Source organism: Urocampus carinirostris, chromosome 20, assembly GCF_059441175.1.
Source record: "Urocampus carinirostris isolate Australia breed hairy pipefish chromosome 20, RoL_Ucar_1.0, whole genome shotgun sequence".
Taxonomy (NCBI): domain Eukaryota; kingdom Metazoa; phylum Chordata; class Actinopteri; order Syngnathiformes; family Syngnathidae; genus Urocampus; species Urocampus carinirostris.
Window position 1 is genome coordinate 14,457,582 of NC_142368.1, and position 18,465 is coordinate 14,476,046.

Consider the following 18,465-nt stretch of genomic DNA (forward strand, 5'->3'; position numbering starts at 1 on the left):
CCGTAAATTCCAGACTATAAGCCGCTCCTTTTTTTCCCAATTGTCAGCCCTGCGGCTTATTCAGTGAAGCGGCCAATTTATGGAACTCTTCTAACTGCCACTTTAACAGATACGCATGATGCGTTGCGAGCGTGTTATTAGTAGCGTGTTGGTACCTTTCACAGGCACGGTTTGGGATGAAAATTATATTATTATTATTAAAGCTTTGAAAACTCTCTCGGTGTACCGTCTTTCTTTGTAAATATGTGTAACCCATGTATAATATGTATTTGCAACTGTATATTTTTGTAATGTATTTTTTTTGTATTTATTTTAGACACTTATTCTGATATGTTTTGCACAGGTGATCGAAAAATGAGGGGCGGAACAAACGCGGGGTGCCGAGTTTAAGTGGGGACCGCTAAAGGTGAGGGACGGACAAGGAAAGAAGAGGAGGTAAAAAGTTGGTTAAAGAAAAAGGAGTTGCGTGAGTAAATGTGTTCATCTGATATATTTTTCCCACCCTTACCTTTGGAAATATACACTTTTTTCCTTGGATTACTTTCAACAGGACCCGGACTCTGCAAGTCTGCATCAAACCTTAAGTACCGGTATCATTTTCCGTTCATTATGTCGGCTGTGATTTTTGGACTGTGGACTTTAATGAAGGACATTTAGTTTCAATCGCGGGACTTGAAGTCGGGTTTGGGTTCATTTTGTGTTTGTGTTACATGTTTAAATGTGGGTGTGTGCGGCTTATATACAGGTGCGGCTTGTGTATGTACAAAATCGGTTTTCATCTTAAAATATGGTGGGTGCGGCTTATAATCAGGTGCGCTCTATAGTCCGGAATTTACGGTAATAAAAATCTATATATTCATTCAGTTTTAATCATCAAATTCTGAATTCATTTTCTGCATCAAATTATTGTTGGTAATATACCAATTAAAGGGATCACCACAAACCTGTCTTTTTTCATTTTCTCCTTTATACTTCCTTTATTCCTTAACTTCTTAATACAACATAATTCGTAATATCAATCATCAAAGCAAGTGAGCCATTGGAGAGCCGAGTTGAGCCGAAAAAGCCGGTTCTCTAAAAAGAGACGGACTATTCACCACACAACTCGAGATCGGCGTGCAGACGAAAACTCGAACCGCGAGACCAAAACAACAATGGCAGATCTGCCTGACGAAAACTTTGGACTGCGGTAAATCTTTGTTTAAAAAAACATGTTATCGGGTAATAATGACAATCTTATATATATATTTTAACAATTTAACCAGCCCTCATAAAAATAAATGATTAAATACGATTAGGAGCACGGCTAATAATAAAAAACCCTCCGTGGGAGTCGTTTCCTGCCAAACTGGTTCTGTTCACTCACCGTGACCAGCAACAAACAGACCGGTTACATTACTGTCACCATTGCAACTATTACCATCACAAACAAAACTCCAAATCAGGCTGGGAATCTAGAGTTAAGCTGGCTCTAACGGAAAAATGAAAAAAAAAAGTTAAAAAGGTGCCTATTAGCCTTAGAAACATACATTCACTCAAAGTATATCAGAGTTCTGCGCGGTACTATGTTAAGTCCACACATTTTTGCAAGAGAAAAACAAGCTGCAGGTTGAAATATGGCAACTTGATGTTGCCAAAGCCAGGTGCCTCGAACAAAGACACTGTACTTGTATTTCTCTCTCTCTCTCTCTCTCTCTCTCTTTTCCCTCTCTCTCTCTTTTCTTTCTCTCTCTTTTCTTTCTCTCTCTCTCTCTCTCATTTCTTTCTCTCTCTCTCTCTCACCTCTTTTCTCCCTCTCTCTCTGTCTCTCAATCCCCCCCCTCTCTCTCTCTCTCTTTCTTTTCCACCCCTTTTCTCCCTCTCCCTCTCTCTCTGTCTCTTAATCTCTTTTCCACCCCCTTCCCCCCCTCTCTTTCTCTCTCTCTATTTTCCATCCCTTTTCTCTCTCTCTCTGTCTCTCAATCTCTTTTCCACCCCCTCTCTCTCCCTTTGTGTCTCTCTCTGTGTCTCTCTCTCTCTCTCTCTTTTTCACCATTTTTCTCCCTCTCTGTCTCTCTCTCTCTTTTCCACCCCTTTTCTCCCTCTCTTTTCCACTCCTTTTCTCCCTCTGTTTCTCTTTCTCTTTTCACCCCGTTTCTCTCTCTCTGACTCTCTCTCTTTTCCACCCTGTTTCTCTCTCTGTGTCTCACTCTCTCTTTTCCACCCCTTTTCTCCCTCTCTGTCTTTCACTCTGTGTCTTTTAACCTCTTTTGCTCTAACTTCCTTTTTTCCTTTTCTCTCTTCTCTTTCTCTCTTCATACCCTTTGCGTTTTCTTTTCTCTCTTCTCTTTCTCTGTTCATACCCGTCGCGTTTTCTTTTCCCTTTGGATTTCTTTCTTCCTCTCCCTTTCTTTTCACCTTCTCTCACGACTTTTTATCTTTTGTTTCTCACGCTCTCTCCCTCTCTCTCTTTCTTTCTTTGTCCCGCCCTCTCTCCTTTTCCCTCCCTCTTTCTCTTATTTCTTTCTCTTTAATCTACTAGCCCGGCCCCCGACAGAATGTTTGTTCTATCGTGTGGCCCCAGACCTAAAATAAGTTTGACAACCCTGAACTAGATACAAAAAAATGTTAGATTTTCATTTTTAGAGTGGTAGACAAAAAGTACTGGAACAATCCGTGCTCTAAAAGCAATAAACGAGTTTGCGCGGTGGCAGGAAGAAAGGTTGACACCCAAAACAAAGGGTCACCCTCAGATACTGTTCTTTTATCATTTTTCACACAAATATTTACCGTTAAATATGATAGACTAAACACAGGTGTCAAACAGGCGGCCCGCTGGCCAGATCAGGCCGGCTAAGGGATTGAATCCGGCCCGCGAGACAACACTCAGAGAAGCGCAAGAGAAAAACAAGCTGCAGGTTGAAATATGTCAACTTGATGTTGCCAAAGCCAGGTGCCTTTCACAAAGACACTGTACTTTTATTTATTTCTCTCTCTCTCTTTTGCTCTCTCTCTTTCCCACCCCTTTTCTCCCACTCTGTCTCTTTCACTCTCTGTGTCTTTTTCTTTTCCTTTGTCTCTTTCTTTCTCTCTGTCTTTTAACCTCTTTTACTCTAACTTCCTTTTCTCTCATTTCTCTTTCTCTCTTCATACCCTTCGCACTCTGTTTTCTCTTTATCTCTTCCTACCCTTTGCGCTTTCTTTTCTCTCCTTCTTTCTATTTCTCTTTGGATTTCTTTCTTCCTCTCCCTTTCTTTTCCCCCTCTCTCACGACTTTTTATCTTTTGTTTCTCACGCTCTCTCCCTCTCTCTCTTTCTTTCTTTGTCCCGCCCTCTCTCCTTTTCCCTCCCTCTTTCTCTTATTTCTTTATCTCTTTTTCTTTCTCTTAATCTACTAGTCCGGCCCCCGACAGAATGTTTGTTCCATCATGTGGCCCCAGAGTTAAAATGAGTTTGACACCCCTGGACTAGAAGCACAATCTTACAATTTGGGGTTCAGTCAATGAATGATTGAAATCTTACAAACCGATTAAAAAAAAAAAGAAAAGAAAATTTACAGTGTATTTATTTAACGTCCTTTAAAGTCTGATTCCTCTGCTTTTTGCGTTTATTGGTAACTTTCAGAACAATTTTCTGTTTTTCTCCATTCTCAAACATTCGTCTCTGGTACCATAAATAAAAATTGTGTGATAATGAGATAAGAATCAAATGTCTTTTTGTATGTCATCTACATCACTGGTGGTTAAGATCTAGTGCTCACACCTCCACCACCCGGGCTTGTTTCCTGTTGCATTCAATGTTATTTTATTGTGGTCGGCGATATTTGACAAACTTATGTTATTAAAAATTAAATTCTTTGTGCACGAATGAATACGATAAATCCGACAAAAATAATACAACTGAAAATGCAAAAGTGTTGCACATATTTTTAGCGTGAACGTTCTCCCACTTGTTCTTCATGATTTCGTTGTAATCAATAAAAAAAAAATATTAGTCTAATCTACAGGGTTCGTACATCTTTTTCAAGGCCAAATTCAAGCACCTTTTAAGCACTTTTAAAACCATTTTAAAAAAAACTTTAGTACCGTAGTGCGTAGGGTGCTTTCACACTTCACATGACAACGCCATACAGACTAATGCAGGCTGCCGTCAATCACGGGGAAGGAGGGAATGCAATGGCAAAGCAAAGCCACCAAAACAGGCCGGTCAGCATCATTTTTACATAGACTTATTTTTCTTCATTTAACTCATGGTCTTTTTAGTCAGGCTGCCAGGAAACATTGCAACAATTTCAAGCATTTACGAACACTGCACCCTAAATACAAGCACTCTTTAAACCTTGAAAACACAACTTTAAAATTTAAACATTCTCAAAGATTTCAGACACCTGTACAGTGTTCTGGTTTGCCGGCGTCCCTGCGTCCTAGACGCATTATTTTTGCTGTCCAATCAATGTGTGTCCCCGGGACGCAACTTTTTTGACACGAAATTGCCATTATCATTTTTTAACAAAGATTTACCGCACTCCAAACTTTTCGACAGGCAGATTCGCTATTGTTGTTTTGGTCTCGCGGTTCGAGTTTTCGTCCGCACCCCGATCTCCAGTTCGAGTTCTGTAGTGAAAGTCCGTTTCTTTTTAGAGAACCGGCTTTTTCGGCTCAACTCATTCAAGAGAGCCGGCTCTCCAACGGCTCACTTGCTTTGATGCATTATATCACGAATGATGATGTTGTATAAAGAAGTTAAGAAAAAAAAGGAAGTATAAAAGGAGAAAGTGAAAAACGACAGGTTTGTGGTGATCCCTTTTAATCAGTATATTACAACAATAATTTAATGCAGAAAACAAGAAAACGTATTATTCTACTTAATTATATTTACGTGTATTTTTTCCTTCTACAGTGAACGTCCAAGCGACTTCATTTTTGAACTTTTTTATAATAAACCTCATTCATGTCGAGCAACTCAGTGTCTCATCACAAAATGTTCATGAACAATATATATGATATAAGGAAACACATGTACAATATAACATGTTAAACTACACAAATAAACAATTTTTTTTGTATTTTGTAAGGGAAAATACGACATGGAGCACACTAAATTTCGGGGAGCCATAGATCTCTGTTGGGACCCATAGATTTTTGAGCACGCGAGTCCCCGGGACCCATCACTTTTCACAGCTAAAATGAACAGTGCCTGTATGAACCCTGCATATAAAGGATAGAATCAACCTAATTTCGCGTACTCACTGTGCGTCAGGGTGGTAAGTGAAGCACTCTGGAAGGTAGAGGTCAACTAAATCCATGAGGACTTATGCCAACATGCTCAGAGCGCAAAAAAAAAAAAAGCAAAACAAAACACGCTTCCTCTTGTTCCGGAGTGACGGCAAGCTAACTGGAATCTATCCAGGTTCCGGTCAAATTTCTTTTAACGTCCTTGTATTTAGTCTAGCTGTGACTCGACCGGGTGACAATGGTGTCTGAGCAAAGACGGCCCCCGTCAAGGTCCGGCCACAGCATTTGAAAGGCCCACCCCTCCCCTATGCGCTACGCTCAGCCGGCGCCCTATTGGTTCCTAAGTCGACCAATAGCAGCTGGCAGGTGGATCAAGCCGAGAGATGTCATCACGAGGATGACTTCACCGAGGGAATGATTTTACGAGTGGGACTTTAAAATGACAATAAAATAAGGGTTGAGCGTCACAAAACCATAACATAATTGTATTTTCTAATTCCCATTTTCTGCAAGCACTTTAAAAATGTTAGTTTTGTTTATGGAGCCTTCTGGCTGATCTGGTGACAACAAGGACAACGAGCAGAGAAGCGCAAGAGAAAAACAAGCTGCAGGTTGAAATGTGTCAACTTGCTGTTGTCAAAGCCAGGTGCCTCGAACAAAGACACTGTACTTGTATTTATTTGTATTTGTATTTCTCTCTATCTCTATCTCTCTCTCTCTCTTTTTTTTCTCTTCCTTTGTTGCTCTTTGTCTCTTTCTCTCTCTGTGTCTTTTTACTTCTTTTGCTCTAACTTATTTTTTTCTGTTTCTCCCTTTTCTCTTTCTCTCTTCTTACCCTTCGCGCTTTCTTTTCTCTTTTCTCTCCTTCTGTCTTTCTATTTCTCTTTGGGATTCTTTCTTCCTCTTCCTTTCTTTTCCCCCTCTCTCACGACTTTTTATCTTTTGTTTCTAACGCTCTCTTGCTCTCTTTCTCTCTCTCTATTCCTTTGTCTCTCTCTCTCTCTCTCGAACTTATTTTGCTCTAACTTCCTTTTTTCCTTTTCTTTCTCTCTTCCAACCCTTCGCACGTTTTCCCTTTTCTCTCCTTCTGTCTTTCTATTTCTCTTTGGATTTCTCTCTCCCTCTCCCTCCGTTGCTCTGTATCTTTCTCTCTCTGTGTCTTTTTAACCTCTTGAATCCAAATTCCTTTTTTCCTTTTCTCTCTCTCTTCATACCCTTCACACAAGATCCTAAAGTTAGTATATGTTATACTTTTGTTGAATATGATTTTAAAATGAGCATTTTGTTTTCACGTGCATTTTGCCGTTTTTTTGTGTAGGTGTGCGCCGAGCGTGACTTACATCCTCGATTCGATTACTTAGTGTGCAGAACAGCTGATCAGCTCAAAGTACTGCACTGGATTTAAGTCATTTGAAACCTGCTGCTCTAATGTTGCCAGGCGCAATATATTACGTTTTTTTCAGTTAAACACGTTTTTTTTTTAAATAATTAAAACCTTTTAAAGATTTTATTTATTCAATTTATTCAAGAGAAATTACCACTGCAGGCAGAATTTTTTTTCGAATGGAGTGTGGCTACTGAATTAAATAGTTAAATAATTCTATCTATCTATCTATCTACCTTGGTCATATCCCTCAAGAGGGGTGACCAACAGCAAGACACACACATACAATAACAAAGAAAATGAAAGGGAAATAAATAGCAAAAAGGGACACCAGAAAGCGGCCATGTCACTCGGGTCAGGGTGACACAACACACTCTTTTGTTCAACAGCAGGGCCCGACAGCTTTCACTGGTTTACCCCTGCCGCATCATAGCCCATCCTTAAGAACGCATCCACAATCCCACTATCCTTTCACAACACCTCTCCACTCCTTCCTATCACCAACAAGAGCTCTAGCTTCCATTATATTTCGACCTCTTTCCTGCAGTGCACTCATAACACCATCCATCCACGTCAATGGCGGCCTTCCTCTTGGTCTCCTTCCATTGACTTCTGCTCTGTAAATCCTCTTCAACATTCGCTCCTCATTCATCCTCTCCATGTGTCCAAACCAAGTACTCTGTTATCCACACGCTTGCTCAGTTCCACTACTACGCCAGTTCTTTCTCTCACAATTTCATTTCTCAATCTATCCAATCTTGTCACTCCTAACATACTCCTCAAACACTTCATCTCAAAAACATTCAACTTCTTTCTTAAATCTGCGTTCAGGCTCCAAGTATCTGCACCATACAACACAGTCGGCAAAATCAAACTCTCATACAGTCCCCTCTTAACATCCATACTCATACTCTTGTTGTTCATCACTCTCCTCAGAGCATGATGTTAAATAATAGAAAGAAATAATAAAAATAAGAAGAAAAAAAACGTTTTTAGGATACAATTATTAAAGAAGGGCAAACGATGCAAGCACAAAATTTATAAATTGAAAATTGAAAGCATGGTTTCAAGTGTGTTTGTGCCTTTGAGAGGCGTTGGCTATTACGCTAACATTTGATATGATATTCACACTTGGTTGTTAACCTTTGGTGACAGCAACTCCAGCATATTTATTTTTTTATCATTCGATATATGTTCACAAAGAATGATGTTTGCGACTGGATCTCCTTTCCGTTTACTTATTACCGTAAATTCCGGACTATAAGCCGCTACTTTTTTCACTAACTTTCAACCCTGCGGCTTATTCAGTGATGCGGCCAATTTATGTCATTTTTCGAACGGCCGCTAGCGGCGCTCGAGTGTTGCTACCATAAACTTTCCTGTCAAAGCTATATTATTATTATTTAAGCTTTAAAAACTCTCTTGTGTACCGTCTTTCTTTGTAAATATGTGTAACCCATGTATAATATGTATTTGCAACTGTATATTTTTGTAATGTATTTATTTGTATTTATTTAAGACACTTATTCTGATCCGGGTGAACGAAAAATGAGGGGCGGAACAAACGCGGGGTGCCGAGTTTAAGTGGGGACCGCTAAAGGTGAGGGACAGGCAAGGAAAGAAGAGGGGGTAAAAAGTTGGTTCAAGAAAAAGGAGTTGCATGAATAAATGTGTTCATCTGATATATTTTTCCCACCCTTACCTTTGGAAATATACACTTTTTTCCTCTGATTACTTTCAACGGGACCTGGACTCTGCAGGTCTGCATCAAACCTTAAGTACCGGTATCATTTTCCGTTCATTTTGCTGGCTGTGATTTTTGGACTGTGGACTTTGATGAAGGACATGTAGTTTCAATCGCGGGACTTGAAGTCGGGTTTGGGTTCATTTTGTGTTTGTGTTACACGTTTAAATGTGGGCGCATGCGGCTTATATACAGGTGCGGCTTGTGTATGTACAAAATCGGTTTTCCTCTCAAAATGTGGTGGGTGCGGCTTATAATCAGGTGCGCTCTATAGTCCGGAATTGGCGGTATATATAATAAGGAATTTCAAACGCAATCTCTGCGCAGAACAAAGTACTGTGTTCCATTTCAACACTGCTGCTGGTAAACGATCGCACAACCATTTGTGTGGTAACGGTGTAAACAAACACACACAGGTACACAAAGAAGAGCATCAGGATGCAGATCTAGTAAGCGTAATCTACTTAAGTTAAGGTCCGACTCGCAGCCATCCGTCAATTAGTGGAACTGAAGCAAAGAGTCTTGACAGTGTGTGCAAACATCATTGTCTCAGTGCCCCGCCGTGGCAGCGGAAACACAAACGCACAAAAAACACACACTCGCACACACTCCAGGGCTTCCCAGAAGGCAGCTCAAGCCAAGGAAAGCAAGAAGAGACAGATGGAGCAAAAATAAAACTACGGCGTTATAAAAGAAGTCAGGTCCATTGCTGAAAGTGGGCTGATGGAAAATGGACGCAAGCGAATGAAAGGCACTGGCAGACGAGATTGGGAAAATTTGGGTGTGTGAATAAGATTATTTAAGGAAAAGGGTCAAAGGTTTTCCAAGCGCACTTAAAAAAAATCTCTAACATTTGTCATGTAAGATAGCCTCAAGGAGTATTCACACTAATGAAGGGAGAAGGGAAGAAACCTAAGGGGCAGTTGGGTTGAGGATGCCTAGATCGATTTGGTTTTGTTGCCCTCTTGTGGAGAGATGTTGAACTGTCCACCAGAGACACTCTTTTACGCAAGGTATTCCCAAATTCTTAAACATGCATGTGAGGAACTGGTACATGTTTTTTTTTTTGCATAAAATCGATATATATATTTCATTTGTATATTCCAAACATTTTGCAAGTTCCGCAGGTTCGAGAGCGTTCTCCATCCGGGCACTAGTGCTGTGGAATGCTCTTCCCCCTGAGATCCGATCTGCAACCTCAGTGGAAATGTTTAAATCTAAGCTTAAAACACACTTCTACTCTATAGCATATGAATAACCTATACTTTTTGTGGACAATATCTCTGTATTATTCGTAATTGCAACATCCTTTGCCTGGTAATCCTGAAAGGGGGATACCACATGTGCGGTCCCTTCTCAAGGTTTCTTTATTTACCTCATGTTGAGGTTTTTGAGTTTTTCCTTGCCCTCATGTTGTTTCCAGATCAGGGGATGGTGTCATAATAGTCTGAAATAATAGTCTGTGCAATAACCTGTGCACCCCTTTGAGACTCTTTGTGATTAAGGGCGTCACAAATAAAAAAAAACTTGACTTGACCTTTTTTTTGGTCAGTTGTGAAGTCATCGGAGGGACACCAGCACCCTAGCAGGCCAGTCACCATATTGTTTTGACTGTTAGTCAAAGAGGTTAAGAGTGTTTTAAGCGAGGTTTTAGTGTTTTTTGTGTAAAATAATAAACAAACCAGGAACACTTCTAACCCATCAAAAAAAACACAGGGTGAACAGCCAGGCTAACTGGAAACAGACAATGAAAAGCAGCAATGGCTTTTGTAACAACGCAAAGCTAGCAAAGAATAAACAAATAAGGATTGACCGATATAGGTTTTTCAGGGCCGATACCGATTATTGGTATTAATAGGAGGGAGATAACAGATATTTGGAGCCGATATACATTTGCTGTAAAAAGCTAAAAAAAATTGGTTTGTGATTTTTTTTTTTGATGCAAAAAGAAAAAAGAACGATGTTATGAATTTGAATACAACTATAAAAGCACTCTGAAACCTCTTACAGTAAATAAATTAAAATTTCAACAAGACTAAGATGACTAACATTTGACTTTCACATGACTACCGTAAATTCCAGACTATAGAGCGCACCTACCACATTTTAGGAGGGAAACCGATTTTGTACTTACACAAGCCGCACCTGTATATAAGCCGCACGCGCCCACATTAAAACATGTAACACAATCACAAAATTAATCCAAACCCCACTTTGAGTCCCGAGATTGTAACTGAATATAAAGTAAACAGTCCTCAAACCACAGCCGGCATAATGAACAGAAAATGATACCAGTACTTAAGGTTTGATGCAGACCTGCACAGTCCGGGTACCCGTTGAAACTAATCCAAGGAAAAAAAGTCTATATTTCCAAAGGTAAGGGTGGGAAAAATATATATCCACTATTGTCCGCTGCGACAACAGGTCTCACTCACCTTTGCCCCACTTCCCGTCAGCCTGCGTTTGCTCCGCCCCCTCTTTTTTAATTCGCAAAACATATCAGAATAAGTGTCTCAAATAAATACATAACAAAAATATACAGGTGCAAATACATATTATACATCGGTTACACATATATTCAAAGAAAGACGGTACACCGAGAGAGTTTTCGAAGCTTTAATTATAATATAACTTTCATCCCAAACCGTGCCTGTGAAGGGTAGCAAAACGCTACTAGGAACACGCTCGCAACTCAGCAAACGGGTCTGTTAAAAAAAACATACCGTACTGGCAGAAACCACGGTAAACCGTCCTCATCTTCCTCCTTATAATTGATGTAATCAAAGTCATCTTCCCCAGTTTGGGAAAAAAACTTTGTCACATAGACGTCGTCCCACGCTGGCAACACACTCGCAAAGTGAAGTTTACGTGCAGTAACTCTGTTTCCTTCTTTATCGGACTGCTTGATTGCGTTTAGCTTGAAAGCCACGTCATGTGCCTTTCTTTTTGCAATTTGCATGATGAGGATATGTCTAGGGCAGCACGGCGGCGCAGTGGTTAGCGCTTGTGCGGCACAGTTCATGTCATGGGAACCTGTCGTGGGTTCAAATCCAGCTCCAGACTTTCTGTGCGGAGTTTGTATGTTCTCCCCGTGCTTGCGTGGGTTTCCTCCCACATTCCAAAAACATGCATTTCAGGTGAATTGGCCGGTCCAAATTGTCCCTAGGTGTGAATGAGCGAATGAGTTGTCTGTCCCTGTGTGCCCTGCGATTGGCTGGCAACCAGTTCAGGGTGTCCCCTGCCCACTGCCCGATGATTGCTGGGATGGGCTCCAGCCCCCCCGCGACCCTACTGAGGATAAGCGGTACGGCTAATGAGATGAGATGAGAGATGAGGATATGTCTACGCTAATTTAATTTGTGCACAAGCTAAGAAGTTGCAGTCATCCTCGGCTCATATATTCCACCTGTCTAAATCTTACCTTTGGTACTCGAGCGCCGCTGGCGGCTGTTAGAAAAATGATATCAATTGGCCGCATCACTGAATAAGGTTTGGGAAAAAAGTAGCGGCTTATAGTCCGGAATTTACGGTAATTAGTGTAGTATTCCTCTGTAGTCTCCCAAAGCCACACAACACAATTGGTTTGATGTGTGTCTTACTTAACAGTAGATAGGGGGGCAAAGTTAAATTAATTTCAAATATTTGTTGACACATCCAGTAAAACTAGGGTCTCATCCACAATAGTGCTCTGTTTACAGCGATCCATGAACAACTACATACAAAAAGCTACGATAGAACGCCATATAAAGCCTATGTGTGTACAACTTGCCTTAGTGGTGAATATTATAGCGTTCAGCTATATTGGGTCGCCTCCAGTGTTGGTTACGTTCGCATGAATATGTCTTAATAAACTCATTATATAGACGACGATTGCGACACTCGTTCTATCGAAAGCGCAGTGCTGAGAAGCATAGGAAAATCAGAGTTCGCGTTCACGTGAAGTAGGAATGAGACATCGGTGTTGTCTAATTTTGCACGTGTGTTGTTGCACGTTGATGACATTTTAGTCGAGGGGGGTCAAGGGCGTGGAAAGAAATAAGACCGTATTTCCATATGTGAAAATATTCGCAAAATATATTTGCAATCAATGTTCCCTGTCGGTGGGCAACGCTTGAAACAACAGTGAGCAACCATAATCTCAAGTGTGGCAACTAAGTCATTATCAAACATGTCCAAAATTTGACATCACGTTACATTTTGCTGAGTTTGCGGAAATGCAAAATTATTTTTCACTTTTGAATGAATTGACTCATGTATTATTGCAAAGGTTGTACGGCCTACAAACGTTGTTTGTTCTTACAATTCTTTCACAAGATATCCATTTCTTTTTTTTCCTGGTATCTTTTGTCGCATAATACTAACATTTTGGGGGCTTATTGAGTCGGTTGCACGATACACAACTGTATTTGATCACATTTTTTAGTGGAAGTACAATGTTGGCAACAAGATTGACTTGGTACACAAACCTTTTCTTCTTTTTCCCCTGTTTTTTTCTATTTTTTCAATTCCTTTAAAAACAATCTCATTGTGTTTATTTTTCCTAGCTGTTACTTTTTTTCTTTTTGATCTCTATTTACTTTTTTTTCAGTTGTTTCTTTTCTTTTTTCTGGCTTTTTTTCTGAATTTTTCTTCTTTTTTCTCTTCCTTTTGTTTCTTTTTTCTCAGCTTTTCACTACTTTTTCATTTTGGTATTTTTTTCTTTTTTGTTCTATTCCCCCTTTCTTTAAGTCATTTTGTGCATAGTTTTACATAATAGTTGGTCATATAGGGATGAAAGAAGCAAAAACAACCAGAAGAGGCGTTTAGGACCCGAAAGAGCCGGTTCCTTTTAGTGAGCCGAGCCGAATAATAATAATAATAATAATTTCCTTTGTATTGTCATTCTTTGTAACAATGTACACAGAACGAAATGTCGATACACCTGACCCGTTGTAGCGAGTCGATGCAGCCGCAGCCAGAGGGCGCCGCCATTATACCAATTAGGTATGTCTCGGCCGAGGCGCGAACCAGCGAAGAAGCCGGTTCTCGAAAAACTCTACTGACTTTACTCCACTTCGTTCTACTTTGACCTTGACTTCAAAATACCACATTTAGAAAACAGCGTAAGGGGAACCCGTGTATTTTTACCTTCATGCAAAGTAGCTTTGACTTAATTCGCTTCTTAATTAGCAATTTTGAGCCCTGATTTTTGTGAGCTAGCTAGATTTTCTTGTGCGCTGAGAATGTGCGGGCAGCGCGCGATTGGGCATGCGCGCAGCTTAGAGAGAACATTGCTTGCAATATCTCTAACTCTCGCTCCAGTAGATTGCGGACAGTGTGGAGTGGGGACAGCTTCCTGCTTCAATGGCTCCGCCCCAGGCGCTTTTCCAATCAGAAGGCGCAGGGTGGGGATTGGGTAGCGTCAGAGACACAAGGCAGGAGAGGGAGAGAAAAGCTCAGTAGTTGCTTGGTATTGTGCTTAATAAGCAGCACGTTCATAAATAAATACGTCAATCGTGATACTCGGCAAATTCACAAATATCAGTGCTGATAACCGGCCCGCCCGATAATTGGTTGACCTCTAAACAACCAATGGACACGACAAAACCGGCGCTAACGCCAGGGTAGCCGCTCAAACAACACACAGTGAAATGAAATGAAATGATCAGCATTTCTATAGAGCTTTTCAAGTCAATGACTTCCCAAAGCGCTTTACAATGTGCTCCACATTTCCCAATAGCGGCCTTGCAGCCATGTAAGGCGCTAACCTGCTTATTGGGGGTATTAGGGGTTCAGTGTCTTACCCAAGGACACTTTGACATGTAACACGGACAAGCAGGGATACGAATTGGGATCCCTTGATCCCAAGACGAGCGCTCTACCTCCTGAGCTACTGCCGCTCCAGTGGTCAGCTAACGAGTGCCACCAGAGTATAAAAAAAAAAAAAAAAAAAAAAAAAAGAAAAAAGAAATGCTGTCGGCAGCCCAGACATTAACGGGGATCTAGCAGACAAAAGTATACAATATGCGACACACGCAGTGAAAAACACAAACGAAAGGCCACAATCATATACCTTCAAAAGTAGAAATGAGCTGTATGCAATCGCTGTTCAGTACAATAACTGTTTCGGAGGTCTCTTCACGTGTTGTGTTAATGGTATTTGCCAATTTGAAAGTGTTGTGTTCCTTTAATGATGTCACAGCTCTAAACGGAAACAAGCCAGATTGGACAACTCAGACTAAACTTCTTGAGTCCGATAGTGCATCTAACATTTTGCAACATATTTGCATAATAGTGGGGAGGCACACGACATGTTCCGTGCCCAATTAAAAAGAAAATCATTTGTTTGGGAATACCTTTTACAAACTGAAATACAGTGGAAATTCGGTTTTCGAACGCCTCTCAGTTCGAACAAATCGGAGTCCGACCAAAAATTTCCAGAAATTCTTGCTTCGCTGTTCGGTCAAAAAATTGGAGGTCGAACGCCGGTAATGCGTGAGTGCGTACGCTTGGGTGCCATGCTGAGCGGCGTACGGGTGTAAATCGCTCTTTTCCTGACCAACTGTTATCGCGTTTTGCTTTCGCTTTTAATATAGGTGTACCAAGTGTTTTAGCCCCTAATTATGCCTCCGAAGAAAGTCAGTGCAAGCAGCAAAGTTGATACAGGTGAAAAAAAAAAAGTAGTGCGTACAACTATTGCATTTAAGAAAGAAATAATAGCAAAATATGAAGGAGGTGAGCGAGTGTCTGATCTTGCTAGGGAATACACCATGGCTAAATCTAAGATCAGTACGATATTAAAGAATAAGGAGGCTGTGAAATCTAGTGCTAAAAAGAAGGCAGAAGCAAGTGTCATTAGATCGGTATTTTAAGAGAAAAGAACATCCTTCCAAACAATAATTTTCCTTCCTCGTCCATCCCTCTCCCCACCGTCCACCTGCGCCTTCTGCTGACCACCACAAAGGTAAGAAATCCTATTCATAATTCTTTTCTTTATCATTTTTTTTTTATTTTTAAACGTTCACGGTAGCGTAATCTTTCGTACAGAAGATTACGATACCTCGAACGAACGATTAGCCTGGGTTAGCTTTATGTTTACGTTAAAAATTCAAGGTGAACATTCAGGGTGTTGGAACGGATTAAAACGATTTACATTATTTTTAATGGGAAAAATGATTTCGGTGATCGAACAAATCGGTTTTCCAACAGGGTTCTGGAACGGATTATGGTCGAGAACCGAGGTTCCATTGTACCACAATTTTATCGACGAGTACATACTTCCAGTATAATCGCACACCAGCATTATTCCAAACTATTTTTTATCAGAGCAGTAAAACACAGATACAGTTCTTACACACTACACCTCTTTTTTTCCACAAGCACACAAGTGATAATTACACCTACACACACACGGGATCCCGGGATGCACTCATGGTCCAGGAAAATTTAATTTCTTTAACCACAGGTGGCTTGTTTATGACTGCTTGCCTGTGAGCAGGTCAGTGATAAATATATAAAAAATGAAGTAACACTTGCACAATCTAGTGAGAGCAGATGCAAAAGTGAACTTTTAAGACTACTACACTAATTTTCGTGACTTATCGTCTTTAAATACATTTTGTCTTAGCATAACATCATTGTTAATTGTAAGCCTATTGTTTTTTGAATGCTCTGGTATCATGGTGTTAAAAAGCCAACGGATTCAATTACTGCTTAATTTTGTTTAAATTATACTCCCAAAAAAGTGTACTTTGTAGGTAGCAGCGATTCTCAGCAAGTAACCGGGCACTGTTCTAAAAATAGCTCATCCGTGATTGGGCACTATGACTTGCAAGACTGTGACGTGATGAGAAAGGGAAGTTTAATCTCAATTTGTATTGTAGTTTTCCTTTAACTATTTTGAAATAACTAATACAATAAAAAGACAGTATAAAAAAAATGTGTTAAGTGCCCAAAAAAAACCTTTAGATAATAGATGAAAATGATCAGCTTTCCAAGTAAAATATTTCTGTTGCGTTGATGGGCAATTGTGCTTTTTTTTCTTATTTAAATATTTACTTAAGGCTTATAGTAAAACAAAAAAATGAGACTAAAATGGACAAAAATATAATATATTTTCGACATGAGATAAATTCAGTTGTTTTGATTATCGTTTTTCCAATTTTTGACATTGGAAAATGTCAGAAAACCTGAAATTTAAATATCAGATGATGCCATTAATCATAGCTCAACTAGCTCGGTTCGGCAGAGGTAGAGCGCTCGTCTTGGGATCAAGGGATCCCAGTTTGAATCCCGGCTCGTCCGTGTTACATGTCGAAGTGTCCTTGGGTAAGACACTGAACCCCTAATACCCCCAATAAGCAGGTTAGCGCCTTACATGGCTGCAAGGCCGCTATTGGGAAATGTGGAGCACATTGTAAAGCGCTTTGGGAAGTCTTTGACTTGAAAAGCGCTATATAAATGCAGAACATTTCATTTCATGACACTCTTAATGTCAGGGTCATGGGTTCGAGCCCCACCTTGGGCGTCAGTAGTGTATGAGCATTTTGATGCTCTGACAAGTGTTTTACGATAGAGATTATGGAAACCTGAAATTTGAACATGAGGTATTGCCATTGTTCATAGCCCAACTAGCTCAGTTCAGGATAGAATGACACTCTCAATGTCAGAGGTTCGAACCCCACGTTGGGCGTCAGAAGTGTATGAGCATTCTGATGCGCTGACAAGAGTTTTACGATAGAGAATATGGAAACCTGAAATTTGAACATGAGGTCATGCCATTGTTTATAGCCCGACTAGCAAAGTTTAAAGAAAATTCTATTGAGAATGAAAAACAAATTACGTTATTTATGTAAAAATGTATCTGTATTTGCAAGTGACACATAAAATATGCATTTACATGTGATACATACAGTTATTAATATTACAGATGGTCCTTTGGGGGGGTCACAATTCAAATCTATTATTATTAAAAAAAAAAATAGTTTTTAAGATTTAAAAAATGCAGAGCTATAGACGTCATTGGCAGGAATGAATTCTATTGTCATTGACATTATGGAACCTGACATTTTCAATTCAATTCTGTGATAATGTTGCTCATGGTTATCATATTGTCAGAATTTCATATGGGCCTATAGCCAAACACCTATTTAAAACATAATGACTGTAAATTTAAGATGAGAGTGGCATTAATCTTCAAACAGTAGTAAACAATAGCTCGTCATCATATTTTGATTTGATTACATACAGTATTTGCCCACCATGTTAAAAATTATAATCACTTTGCTTTTGCCTGTATCTCAGCAGCAATTTAGTCGTAATTGGGCAGTAGGAAATGAATCAATGATGCTTACGCACTTGAAAACATGATGTTGCTGCAGAAAACTGGAATAAAACTCACCTGGGAGCCTCGCCTACATCTTGTGGACTGTCGGTATGTCCTTCTCGTTTCTTGTTCCAACGTCCACAAACCCTTGTTACTGATCAAAGAGGAAAAGGAAATTATAAAACAAGAAATTCATTCCAAAAGTATAAGGCTGCAAAAAGATGCAAGTACCTGTTTTTTCTGTCCTCCAGTCGTTTGATACTTGCAGCCACTTTTTACACACCGGACACCCTTCTTGCTCCGCGTCTGCAGTCAGTCAGTCTCAAGGACAAATGCTCCACTCTACTCTACTCGCCGCCGGGAGCTCGGAGGCTCAGCTATGCCACACACACAATTACATCAACACACCCTCCCTTCCCTGCCCGGCGTTTCTCTCTCTGCTCCGAGTTCACCTACCTGCCAGCTTGCGGAGCTCAGGGAGGAGTCCTGAAAGTGTCAGACGCGAAGTGCGTCTGGGAGAACAGAGGATACACAGTGCTCCCGTTTCTAGTGCCGCTTCGCAATGGGAGATGGCGATAAAGGGATGGGAAAGCAGAGATGTCAGATGAGAAGATGGGCGGAGACAGAAGGGGGGAAACCAAGAGCAGGATGCTGAGGATTATTCAATATGTGATATAAACAAATAGTTGCACAAACGTTTTGTTTTTTGCACATGACCTTGAAAATGAGGCAATCTCTGCTGCAATCCCACCATGATGCAGACTACCCCATGCAGTATTTACGGTTTATTTCGAACCTGCACACACTCAAAACAAGGCTA

At 40.3% G+C, this 18,465-nt stretch overlaps 1 protein-coding gene across 3 annotated transcripts in view; it reads right to left on the reverse strand.

Moving 5' to 3' along the window:
- The window catches only part of LOC148346329 (estrogen-related receptor gamma-like), a 57,428-nt gene extending 39,015 nt beyond the window's left edge, over positions 1-18,413 (reverse strand). For 2 of the 3 annotated variants that reach the window (XM_088324735.1, XM_088324734.1), the window contains exon 1: positions 5,229-5,477. In XM_088324735.1, coding sequence (XP_088180861.1) covers positions 5,229-5,284 — 56 coding nt within the window. In that variant the 5' untranslated portion in view covers positions 5,285-5,477. Of the gene's footprint in view, positions 1-5,228; positions 5,478-17,720; positions 17,800-17,876; positions 18,023-18,101 lie in introns of those variants that run through there. The other variant, XM_088324736.1, reaches the window with a different exon arrangement.
- Positions 18,414-18,465: the final 52 nt, after the last annotated feature.